Consider the following 13,438-nt stretch of genomic DNA (forward strand, 5'->3'; position numbering starts at 1 on the left):
TAGTCAACACTTCATTGCCATTTCTGCTGGATAGCTAAGCTCTTGCACCAGCTACTACAAACACCATATCATGCAAAACCAACCTGCCACTGGCGAGTGAGACCAGAACCCTGACTGCACTCTGGAGCAGCGAGAATGCACAAAGATCTCTGGAGTTGGGTAGGAAGAAATTAACAACAATATTTACAGATTTCTGCAAGACCCACCAAATGTGATATTGAACTGTGTGTCAACCAGAATGTTGGAATTTCAAGACCATAAAGGTTTAGTATCACAGAACATTAGACTACAACCAAGAACATGGCAGAAATTGGACATCGTGTACCTTTAGAGGCTGTACCAGGTCTGGTGCCCCCAAACAACCTCCAGCCCACCTCACAGGATGGAGACTGATGTAGCCCTGGCAACAAAGAAAATGAAGAAGAGGAGACTGAGCAGGAGGAAGAGAGTGAAGCCCCTGTAACAGGTATCGTGTTTGGCATTCCTTATATCTATGGCTGTCTGAGGGGAGGCATGGGGAAGGAATGCAGGGAGTGTGAAGGGTATGGTGGTTGTTCGGAACTGGAGCAGCTACCTGAGGGACTGCTATTCTGTTGGAACTAGGCAGGTTTTGGATGGCAATATCAATCACTGTATGTTGCGCTATAGAGGTGACCCGCACATGGGACCTGTATGTCAGGCTGTCACTATCCCAACCACCACAGACTCTGCAAGTCAGCACACAGGCCCTGCCCTTGTAGTTACTGAATTTGCATAAGAGCCTTATGGAAGAACAGATGTCCACTGATGTTATCTCCTGGCTTGGTGCCATCTTTTAATCATGTTTAGCAGCCCTATAACCCTTTTAAGCACACAGACACAAGTACTCAGTGTTAAGACACCTAGTGTTAAAACCATGGCCCCTGCTGTATCACAGATGGTAACTAAAAGGTTACTTATACCCTTTGTTTTTATGACAGTACACGGGCAATGTGCTCATTGACTACAATAGCCCTATACCAGGGTCAACCTGTCACTAATTTAACAAGTTAAAAAAACATCAATGAAGTTAATTAATTTATCTGCCTGACATTCACAGTCCACATCAATATGTAGTGGTGACTCCTGATTATGTACTGGAGATTAAAAGCAGTCAGTGTTTTAAATCCCTGGTCATTTGCAAGATCTGTCATAAAATTTCTCAGGTTGGATCTTTCCCCAGCCTTGAAATGGTCTTTCAGTTGTCCACCTCCTCCAGTTTGTGTACTGAGTTGAACAGAGAGCAACTTTACTTGCTGGGAGAAGAGTTCATTTTTCTGATCCATCTCATTTTGATTTTAAGCCACTATGGGTTCCTGCTGACTCAAAGTACATCAACCGGGTTTCCACGTTGAAGGCTGTAGATGGATTCTTAAGTGTGTGAGCTTTTGATCAGAGATGTCTGTGAGTAGCCATTCCAAAACGTGCTGGTTGAGTTACCCTAGGTTTGCTGAAATACAGAGCATTGCTGTGGTCAGAACCTCTTACATCCCATGTTTCCATTTATGAAGAGAAGAAAAAAATCAAGGCACGCGCGCACGTGCACACACACACACGCACGTGCACACACACTTGCCAAACCTTAAAATCCTGAATGAAGGGGCTTCACTCAATCTTCCAGCAGTTCCTGGTGGCAGAGTGTAAAATATTTTATAGTATTTTAACATGTGTATACCTGAAAATATATGAAGACCACATCTGAGAGTGGAGGAGGACCCAAGATGATGGCATTAGTCAGATTCCCAGCACTAATTGACTGGGTGATTCTGCCAAGTTGTTGTTTCAAGTTCACTTTGAACATGCTTTAAAACCTGCTTATCCCTTTCTGACCCATAGATGTACAACTTTCAGAGCGGGAGGAAGAGGAGGAGGAAGAACCAAGTGACAGTCTGGCAGCTGTGAGATTGCTCAACAAATGGGGGGGGAAAATCTCCAGACTGCAAAGAGATTCTCTCATGTAGTCTGTATGCGAAGGACAAGGGAGGATGACAGGACTATCCTTCATGAAGTGTGAGACTCAATTATGGAAGAACCAAAAAACCCAACAGAACAAGAAAAGGGAGTCTGAGAAGGGTCAGAGGGAAGAAGACAACAAGTGGCAGTGGAGGAGGAAATGTACATTTGCCGCTATGACACTCAGACAGCTCCTGACAAAGAGCAGCCTGCCCCCCCGTCCCCTTCACAATACCAGAATGGACTGCTTCAGTCCCGTGAGTCACACTTCCTTCCCTCTACACCAGGATCTCCCTTCTACCCCCTTACATGAGCTACAGGAATCAGCTGGATGTCCCCACAGAGGAGCCAAACAATCCAGCCTCACATCTGCAAGCTGCATGTATCTAGTACTTACACCTCCTGCCCCCAATCATCATATTATGGGAGCCTCACCAACAATTTTCACAACACTCCTGTGCAAGTAACACGAGGAACTGAGAAAGTCAGTGACTTGGCCAGGGTTGCCCAGGAAAACGATGCCAGAGATGGAAATTGAAACCACATTTCCCTCCAACTTGAAGCCCAGTCTAGTGCCTTGGCCACAAAACCATCCTTCCATTGGCCGTTTTAGTTGAGAGCTGGACATTGAAGTGTGTGCTCTGTTCCTTGTCTTGTGATGTTTGGGGTCAGCTGCCACCGTCAGTTAATTGAAGTGTAACTTTGTGGGAAGTCGATTATATACTCAGGTTATAAACAAGCTGTGATTTGCTTCTGAGCATTTTATGGAAAGGAATAGTGTGCTACAAGAGAAGGAATATAATGTAGCAGAGCTCTCATGTATTGCATGCATACAAAAATTTGCTACATCTTACTAATATTAAACTTGTCAGAGAAGGGGATTCATTTATATTACAAATTCTCCATTTTATGGGATGCGTTTGCAGCTGTTCCATACTAACTGGGACCTAGTTAATTCTAGCCCCATGATAGGTCATTCTGCATCTTCCTTCCCTATTGACACACTACCACAATTCGTCCCTTATCAGGTTTACTGTTTTCCCGCTGGCTGCCATTTAATTCACCCTTTCACAGCAGGAGTTTCAAGATGCTGGAACAACACTCTGGCCATTTCTTTTCATTTGAATATGAATGTTACATTCTCCATTACAGAAAGCAGCAGTAGCTTTGGAGATGCAGCTCAAGTCGTAGTCTCCGTGACTAAGTAGACACCTCTACCTCCCCTTCCCAATGCAAATGCACATGACCACCATTTTGCTCCTGGTTAGGTAGTAGATGAAGTGTCACTTGAAAGCTTCAGCACAAAGCAGTTAAAACTTTAGCAGTCAGGCTAACAGATGGCAGGCTGAATGCCCCAGAAGCTCATAGCAATACCATTCATTTTCTGTGGTGGTTGCAGACACGGGCCCCTTTCCTGCAACCACCTGCACAGGTGAATGGCTTTATAGTTGTTAATAGTGCCCCAGGACTGCATGGGACTAATCGCATGCATAGTGACTCGTGCATGAAGGATTAAGGGCATTGTTTCCAGCTAACACTATCAATAGTTGTTTGTGCCAAAAAATATAGTGTGTGAATGAAGATTGTGAACCATTTTTATGATCAGTCAAGTTCTTAACATGCCCACCTGACTATTTCATACCGAGTGTTCTGCCACTTGTAGTGTGGAAGAGACTGGAACACTGAACTGACGCTGAGTCAAGTTATCCAGGTTCTTCTGATCTTAGTTTTCATAGACTTCTAATGTGACTCTTGTTCTAATCACCTAGCCTATCACTAAAGTAAGAATAATCCTTACCTACTTTGTAGGGGTGATAAAACAGAACTCATTACAAAGGGTGTTATGCATTTGACATCCTGAGGTGGATGTTGCTGCAGCAATAGCCAACATTAATAATTTATATTTCTGCTAATTAATTTAGTCATTTTCTCCTCAACAACATAGTCACAGAGCAGAGAAGGAATGGAGTGAGCCCAGACTCAAATTTGGTGTATTTTTGACCAGTTTTAAAAAAAAGAAGCTTGCTTTGAAATTGGAACAACTGTATCTTGAGTGTTATGAAGCATCAAACTGTCTGAGAAATCCTCAGGTATTTCCAGATTTTGAAGAGCTCAAGTAATGCAATGTTCCAACTTTGTGGCACATCTACCTGATGACAGGAAGCACAGTTTTTCATTTCACAAGTCTACAAGAACGGTTCATTTTAAAAATTGGCATCAAAGTAGGAAGATGGAATATGTCCAGAGAATTCATCAGTTAATCCAAAGCCACCTATGGTATTTTTCCAGTAGAGCTAATATTTACATGTGTGGCTTTATGTCTGAACATTAATGGTAGACCTCCTGGGAGGGTTCTTTTTTATTTCCTTTGTGACATAAGAACAACATACAGGATATTGAATGACCTCAAATGACAACAGTGGTGCCATTTATTTAAGACTCTGCTGTCTTCATTAATACAGTTTATGCATGCAGCAGCCAAACCCCAAGAGCATTTTCAGCTTTCCATTTGTTCAGAGATTTCGAATGTGTGCGCTATCGGTTGGTGTTTTATAAAAACAGGCATAGAGAAGATGTTCTAGATATAGGCATGATATTCCACTAGTCAGATAAATCTAATATCTGAAAATGCCTATCCTTATGGCTCTGAAGAGACTTCTATAACAAAGAGCCAAGCTAGAGTTTCTGGTTAAATGTTATACATGTAGCAAGACCAAACTGTAGATATGTAAAAGTGAATGCGTTAGAAATTGTATGACTTATCACAAGAGAACAAAACAGCTGCTGTATTATTAATTTTGTACTGTGCTTCATAATAAGTTCAGATGGCTTGTCAAGGTTACATTCTAATTAATCAGAGATTGCTGTATTCACATTTGAGAGACACATGCCTGAATATTTATTAGTAAATGTCAGCTGAGAACAGCCTGCTGATACCCTCTGAGGACGGAAATAGCCTTTTAGTGTCATCACCAAAAGTGTTTGTCACCTTTCATTTACATGTGGAAATTAGGTTAACTGTTTAACAGCTAAGCTTAAGGTTAGCTGTTATGATTTCAACAATGTCAAAAAATTCAATAGGTTTTTGTCTAACATCAAGGAATTTTAGTGCTTGTAAAATATGCCAGACTGAGAGCCCTGGAGAGTGATGTGCTCTGTCCATTGAATAGGTACCTTTGGACAGCACCTCTCCATAGTGCCCTGCCAAGGTGGTCATAGAATCATAGAAGATTAGGGTTAGAAGGGATCTCAGGAGGTTATCTAGTCCAACCCCCTGCTCAAAGCTGTACCAACCCCAACTAAATCATCCCAGCCAGAGCTTTGTTAAGCTGCACCTTAAAAACCTCTAAGGATGGAGATTCCACCACCACCGTAGGTAACCCATTCTAGTGCTTCACCACACTCCTAGTGAAAAAGGTTTTCCTAATGTCCAACCTAGACCTTCCCCCCCCCCCCCCCCCCACACACACACACAACTTGAGACCATTACTCCTTGTTCTGTCACCTGCCACCAGTGAGAACAGCCTAGTTCCATCCTCTTTGGAACCCCACTTCAGGTAGTTGAAGGCCGCTGTCAAATCCCCCCCTCATTCTTCTCTTCTGCAGACTAAACAAGCCTAGTTTCCTCAGCCTCTCCTCATAAGTCATGTGCTCCAGCCCCCTAATCATTTTCATGGCTCTCCGCTGGACTCTCTCCAATTTCTCCACATCCTTTCTGTAGTGGGGGGCCCAGAACTGGACACAGTACTCCAAATGTGGCCTCACCAGTGCTGAACAGAGGGGAATAATCACTTCCCGCGATCTGCTGGCAGTGCTCCTACTAACTACAGATGTTCCAACCCTGTGATGGAGGGAACATTTTCCAGCAGTGAAGCTAGTTCTGTCTCCATGCTCATTCCGCCACTAATCAAGTTTTTTTTCTTGACACAGTGCACTTTTTTAATCTCCATATCTTTTAGAGCCAAGAAGGTTGATCTAATGCCTACTTTTATGGAGGTAGAGAGGAGGGGGGGAAAAAGGACTGAGAAAGCAGAGAGCCTCTCTGCTGCATGCTCTCTCTACTCTGTTGCTCATGGAAGGCCCTCTGCAAGAAGTGGGTCCACAAGACAGAAAGCATGCAAAGGGCAGGAAGGGACAGGGTCAAGAGGATATTTGTCCCTTTAAGGAACTTAACACCCTGTAGCTCCTGCAAGAATTTTGACTGTCTTACTGCATGGTTAGAGTCCACACAGTTGAGGCACGGGTGTGGATGGAACCTAACACAGACCGCACAGAACCTGATTGTAATGGAATATTTTCTTCAAATCTCTTCCATTCAAATTAGTTTTTATTTTAGGGAGCAGCCATGAAGTACTGCTCTGCAATGAAAGCAATAGCATTCAAAGGAATTATTGTACAAATCTGTAGGTAGCACAGTATTTACAAAGTATTGAGTGAAAAGTTAAGTGGACACATAGATATTTGTTTGAAAAAATAGCCACAGTATCAATTTGCTGATATGCACAAATTACCAAAAAATGAATATTTTAAGAAAAAGAATTGAGGTGACCTGCCAGGACTCAGGAAGGAAGGTTCTGGAACTGCTCCCTGTCTAGTCCAAAGGCAATCAAGCTCCTAACCTTGTGACTTTGTTATCACTAAGTAATTGCAAAACAATGCTAGACTCCATACATCTTTAACTGCCCTCAAACATTGTTCTATATTAAATACAACATTGGTGCCTTAAGCCCTTCAGCAAACTGGGATTTTTTGGCAGTGTAAGCAAATTCCTTGTACCTTATTGAGTAACCTGCCAGTTCCATTAGGATGATTGGTTTTAGGTGAGAAAATAGGTAGATGGGACCGCTGGTGTTAACGCCTATGGATCGGATAACATGAGCAGATGTATAAAGCATGTGAAATGGAGTTAAGTATCTGCTTTGTATATCTTTTCAAATATAGGGGAGCGTGTACAAAAAAGTCAAATAGCATGTGTTCATGTAACTGAAGACTCTATCATAATGCATATGCACCAGGGAGCCAAATTATGGAAATGCCAGAATTAATGGTCTTCATGCAAAATAACTTCCGAGCACTAGATTTGTCAACCTTAACGTTCTTTTATCAGTTTTTTAAAAACGTAAAATTATACATTTTATAGGGTTTTTAATAGTAATTGGGGTTACTTTTCTTTCCCCACTTGTAATGTCAGGCTCTGGTACTGGGAGTCCAACTACACTGGACTTATATAAAAAGGAAGTTGTCACACTTCAGAAACTGCTAAAATTATGAAATTCAAAGCTACTTTGACTAGCTTCTTAAAAATGGCTCTTACCTAAGCATGGACCCGGACTAGAACCATGTGCATTGTCTACTGAAGAACAAGAATTGTACAGTTTCCAGTAGAAGGAGTACCCATTTCTAGCCTTGTGATATATTAGCCCTTAAACCATGGAAAGAAAGTGGCAGCTGCCTGAAGCTGCCTCAGAGGTTTTGCAAAGTAAGAACACATCTCGGTAGAAATAATTAATGGAAAAGGTGAAAGGGAGGCCATCAAATGGCCATAAATGCAATTTGTTGAATGCCTTTGCAATTTATCATGTGATTTCACTGTTTTGTACATGTTCTATAGATAATGTTGTCTGTGTTCTATGACGTGTTTTATAAATTTTTCAGAATACTTATTAGATTATTCTCTAATATGTACCTGAAAAATACATAAGAACTCCTGATTAGGAAGAGAGTGGGATTTTCAGAAGTGCCTAAAGGTGTTAGATGCTTAATTTATGCCGGTGCTTTTGAAAATCACAGCCAGAATTTGTCAATTTAACCAAATTCATTTTTTGCCATTCTTTTATTTCTGCAGCATATAGCGATTTGGGGTATTACATTATTAACAAGCTGCACCATGTGGATGAATCAGTGGGAAGTAAAACTAGAAGGGCCTTCCTTTATCTTGCTGCCTTCCCTTTTATGGATGCCATGGTGAGTGTATGGCTCAGAACTGAATTTTAACTAATTTATCACTTCTGTCTGTGATGTCCCCAGCTTATGGAACCCAACTATTTGACAGGTGCATTGAAGGAGAGCTTACTCCTGCAAATAATTCCTCTATTAAATATTTTGCAGACTATGCTACTGACATATACCTACACCCGAGCCCCTCTTTCCAAATAACTAAGTATGAAAAGAAGTAGCATCAGTGAGTTACTTTTTCAAGGCAGGATTTTGTAGCAATATTCAATATACCCACTGGCCAGTGAGATCAGCGTTACAAATAAAAGCTGATGAATAGAAAGAAAACCGATTTACTTGGATTTGTTGAAACTCTAACAACACACCCCCCCCTACCCCACCCCTCCCCACCAGGAATAAAGGCTTTGTCTCATTATTTTATTTCCTTCTCAGGAGCTACTGTGCCGTTATTTAAACTGTTCCTCTCTCTCAGTCCTGGCAAAGAGTTAAAAGCTGCAGAGTCTTCTCTGGGTTATTGGCCTAGATCTGTTCAAATTCACATGTGGTGCTGACTCAGATGGTAGGAGAGAGCTTTGTAAATGGTTTGTGTAAAGTTTAGCAGTAGGAAAATAGTCTGAGCCTGGAACCTGACGTTAATAGATATATCCATGTTAGTCACTTTCTAAACAATGTTCTGTCCTTTGCAGGCTTGGACCCATGCTGGCATTCTGTTGAAACACAAACACAGTTTCCTTGTGGGATGTGCCTCCATCTCAGATGTCATAGCTCAGGTAATGACTCATCTCATGTTCCTGCTGCACTATTCCTCAGATCCTTGCCCACGCTATGGCTCCTTTATGCTGCTCCAATCATCCAATGGAGCCCTATGGCCTCTCTAAACAAACATTTGAGGTTTCCCCCAGTATGGCAGAACTCCTCACTGGCTTAGAACCTGCCTTATGCCTTTCCTCCAGCATGCTGGAGGAAGCAGGGCTGTGCCCGGAGCATGCTGTGCTTCGGCAGTTCCACACTGAATAGAGGTCCCTTGGTGGCAGACGTAGCTGAGGCTGTTTTCACTTCCATATAAGTGAGTTAACTTCAGATAACCCCAGGAATGGGGAATCAAGATGGCTTGGCTTAATGCAATGTCCCACAGCAGCAATGCCTTTCCTGAAAGGACAGGAGTTTAGTAAAACAATGGCTACCACATGATGCAGGATACAGTATACAAAATCTACTGAAGATTTTTAAGCTGTTTGGGGGAGGGACTGTCTTTTGCCATATTTTGTACAGCACCTAGCATAATAGGGCTGAAATCCTGAATAGAGCCTCTATACTCTACAGCAATAGAAATAAACACTTGATTCCTCAGTTTTCCCTTTATTGCTCAATTTTGCACTTGTTGACTAACCTGGGGAAATTCCAGCCATACTGCAGAACATGCTCTGTCTCCCAAGCATGAGGGTAGCTCAGCAGACAATATTCTTGTTACAGGCCTTGAAAGTTTCATGTTCAATATTGCTGTCACAACATAGCTTAGGTCATACCCTCTTGGTACTGCAGTGCATTATTAGGAAGGGTTCTGCATTGTTTCAACTTCCCATTACACGAGTAATGTGTTAAACAGGCGTCCCCTTACTTCTGGATTGTACTAGTTATCCCTCATGGAAAGGCATTTTAAATTCATGTTTGATATCCAGTAACAATATTGCAGTTCTCATTTTGAAAGCACATAAACTTTTACAGTTAGCTTCGCAGCACCTGGTACATGGGCCGGTGTTGTCATCTGCATTTTGTGGTGGGGAAGTGAAGGCAGAGCGAGAGTATGTGACTCATACAATGTCAGAGGCAATCAGAATTCAAGAGCTCTGGGCTCCAAATCCTTCATTCAAACGAGTCATATTCTGAATTGTGATCTGTTACGCTATGATAGATACTCCTTTTTGAACTCTTCACTATGTAGAGCAAAATCTCTACAATTAATATCAGTCAGAAGTAATTATAACAAACCAACTTAATACCAAAGAAATCCACTTAATGGGTCTGAGTCTGATCTCATTCTAGAGTGATGCTGGCAGTCCGTGGTATAAAACCATGGTATGAAAACAGAATGTGGCCTGATAGGCCTCATTCTCCATGATTTTGCATCTTGTCTAATCATTCAGACTTGAAGAAACTATAATGCTACCATTTTGATTAGGCAGTGTTTTAGATGCACACACTTTGCACAAGTGCAAGTTGACTACACAAGATGTAAGGCCATGGAAAATGAAGTCCACAATATCTTATCTCCTTTCCATAGTAGAATGCTTATGGGACAAGAGCATCACCAGAAGGGCAAAATCTGTGACCATTGGGACTTCCCTGCATCACTTGACACTAGCAAAGTGAACATAAGCAGTAGTAACACCTGTTTCATAAGAACTTTGTTACTTGGAGTCCTGCAGATGTGGTTGATGCTTTTTGTCCTGATCCCTTTAATTCTTTCCTCTTTTGAGTACTTTTTGGATGAGCAATTTTCATGACTGATTACTTAATTTCATTGAAAAAATAATTTCCTTAGTAGTGTCCTAAATCAGCTGTTTTGCGATCCTTGTATAAACAACATTACCAGCCTAGCAAATACTTACTGATGTAATTTCTTTTTAAAGCAAGACATGCATTAAGTGTTATCGCTGTCTGCACAGAACATAAAACCAATAAGAGAAAGATGTATTTAGTACCGCAGAACAATGTATTTAGTAAGCAAACCAACACCATGTGTTCATTCAGAACTCTGTAGTCCCAGCCCCTGCCAATAGAATCATTTTCAGTTCTTTCATTCACAGAACCAAATTAAGCAAGCTTCCCAGTTTTCACCATTAGAGACCTCTGGAATTTAACTCCGATGCTATCAGGCTCTGTCATAAATGTGAAAGAGTTACGGTTATGAGCTTAAATGATAAAATCCAGGACGTATAATGGGGATAATTCCCACAGTAACCTGATGTATTCCTGGGATTTGGTATTTAGTACTGAAGTTTACCCGTTTTAGAATTATGCCAAGGCTGAGCCTTGGTGTACTTAAAGAGAAAACCTAGCTATCTTCTAAATGCAAAGTTAGAATTTAAGTGTGGCTTCCTTCTAACCACTGAGGTTTTAAATACTGCAAAATCATTTTTGACTTGCTTAAAGGGTTGAAATCAGTGTTGTTCTTTTTAATATGCCTTTGAAAAAAGAGACATGTAGAAATTGACATTGTTAGTATACCCACTGTCTAAAAGGGTCAACACTATGTGCAGTTGGTTAGGCTGCTGGCCACCTGTGACTTACTGCCAACATCGAGACTAAATGCATGCAAACATACTCATCCTTATGGTTACCTGTCCCACGCCTAACCCCCCTTACCAGGACTTCGTCCACCTATAGCACGAGGTCAAATCTAGAATGTGGATTTTCTGAGAAAGGGACTGTCTATGTTCTATTTGTTTGTACAGTACCTAGCACAATGGGGACAGTGTAGTCTGCATCAGCGTGGCAGTGTCAAAGATGGATTGCTTTTGGGTACAACAGGAAATATTAGGCCCTTTATTTAAAATAAAATCTCCCCTAATCTGTCTACTTGGTTTTTCCTCTTTTCTCTTTTAGGTTGTTTTTGTAGCCATTCTGCTCCACAGTCACTTGGAATGCAGAGAGCCTCTCCTTATCCCAATCTTGTCCTTGTACATGGGGGCACTGGTCCGATGCACCACCTTATGCCTGGGTTACTACAGGAATATACACGACATTATTCCTGACAGCAGTGGGCCTGAGATGGGGGTATGTCTTAATGTCTGGTAGGACTTACTGTGCAATCAGGTTAGATAGTATTTATGTGAGTGATAATTTTTGTCCCTCAGAAAAAAAGCACATAACACTTTAGTTTCAAACATATACCCTTGTGCATACCAATTCAATAGCAGTGTACGTGGCAGCTATCCGACAGCCTTCTGTGTGAGAGTGGTAGTGTATCCTTATGTCAGTACCTCTGTTCTAAGCACATCCCCATTAATATTGTATTAGTACGTAGACTCATCAGCACAGCACAGGTATTATATGCTACAAGGATGACACTAGGAACTGACACTTTGAGAAATTCTTCCCTGTGCAAGGAAGCTGCTTGTCAGAACCTCTTTTTTCCTTGAATGTCTTGCAGTAATTCACAAATCCCTCACTGCAGATCAATACCTTAGAATTGGTTGCCAGGACAAATTATGCAAATACCTTGTACATCAATTATTCAGCTGTAGTAGGGCTATTAAGACTGCACAGCTACCTTCAGTTCTGTATCACTGATGTGGGAGATTGCATTTTTATGTGGCATTCCTCTCTTAGGCTCTTTTTCTTGAGTGCTTTTGAATTGGCCAAGTTGACTGATGGGTGGGAAAAGCGAGAAAAATCCTTTAGTTGTGCTTTTGGGTCTGTCCTGCCTGTTTGTTTCAAAAGGGACTTTGTTTCACTTATGCTCCAGGGAGATGCTACAATAAGGAAGATGCTGAGTTTTTGGTGGCCTTTGGCATTAATTTTGGCAACTCAACGAATCAGTAGACCCATTGTCAACCTTTTCGTCTCCCGGGACCTGGGCGGCAGCTCTGCAGCTACAGAGGTATGCGAATCCCTGGGAAGCTGGGTGCCATTTTGTACTGAAGTCTTTTATGGTTACGCTGCATTCCACACACAGAAGAAGTCATCCTTCTTTACAGTTGCTAAGAAGCAAGGTGTTCGGTCCCATATCCATGTACAGCACCTCCTTATGTGTTTGTCCTCTCATCCATAGGAACAGGCAAAAGTGGTCTCAAATGCATTCCTGTTCAGCTAAGTGCTCATTTTTCCCAGGATGTTAAAATCAAGCAGAAGACATTGGCCTGATTTCTGCCTCTTAACATGAAGCCTCCTGTCCTTTGGCCAGCCCTCCAGTCCCACTTACATCCCACTCTAAACTGTGTCTTATCAACTGTATCGTGGAACCACAGATTCCAGTCAAGTGCCTAGCACAATGGGGAGCTAGAGCCTCTAGGCATTACCACAGTGTAGTCTGCATCAGCGTGGCAGTGTCAAAGATGGATTGATTTTGGGTACAACAGGAAATACTGGACCCTTTATTTAAAAAAAAAACCCAAGGTGACCAAGTTTCAGGCTTTGCACAGGTGGCAGGTGATGGAAGTTCCAGAGCCTGGTGAATTTGGGATAGATCTGGGGTCCCATTCCTCATTGTGTTGCCTCTTACATATTTATTTGCAGTTATGCAAAGTGATGTGACACATTACCATTTTGATTTGTTAACTTTTTGCACAGTTGTAAGTGACTGTAACAGAGGTAAGGCATGGAAGAATCGGGCCTCTGGCTGGCATATGAGTGCTTGGGTTGTTTCACATATACACATGCACATACATAACTATCTACTTCTTGGGCACTTTCTAAACAGGTTGAAGTAGGGTCCCGAGACCAGTCCTTGGCTCGGTTGTCCCAAAGATGTGCCCCGCTTAACACCTTGAAGGTACCAGTGCAGTCCTCG

General features: G+C 41.9%; 1 protein-coding gene across 3 annotated transcripts in view; it reads left to right on the forward strand.

Moving 5' to 3' along the window:
- ANKH (ANKH inorganic pyrophosphate transport regulator) overlaps window positions 1–13,438 on the forward strand; it is a 129,190-nt gene that overhangs the window by 75,071 nt on the left and 40,681 nt on the right. For all 3 annotated transcript variants that reach the window (XM_067569898.1, XM_067569908.1, XM_067569889.1), the window contains exons 4-7: window positions 7,817–7,935; window positions 8,613–8,696; window positions 11,533–11,703; window positions 12,395–12,529. In XM_067569898.1, coding sequence (XP_067425999.1) covers window positions 7,817–7,935; window positions 8,613–8,696; window positions 11,533–11,703; window positions 12,395–12,529 — 509 coding nt within the window. The remainder of the gene's footprint in view (window positions 1–7,816; window positions 7,936–8,612; window positions 8,697–11,532; window positions 11,704–12,394; window positions 12,530–13,438) is intronic.

The sequence above is a fragment of the Emydura macquarii genome, unplaced genomic scaffold (assembly GCF_026122565.2).
Source record: "Emydura macquarii macquarii isolate MOO-44397 ecotype Brisbane River unplaced genomic scaffold, CSIRO-AGI_Emac_v2 contig_320, whole genome shotgun sequence".
Lineage (NCBI taxonomy): Eukaryota > Metazoa > Chordata > Testudines > Chelidae > Emydura > Emydura macquarii.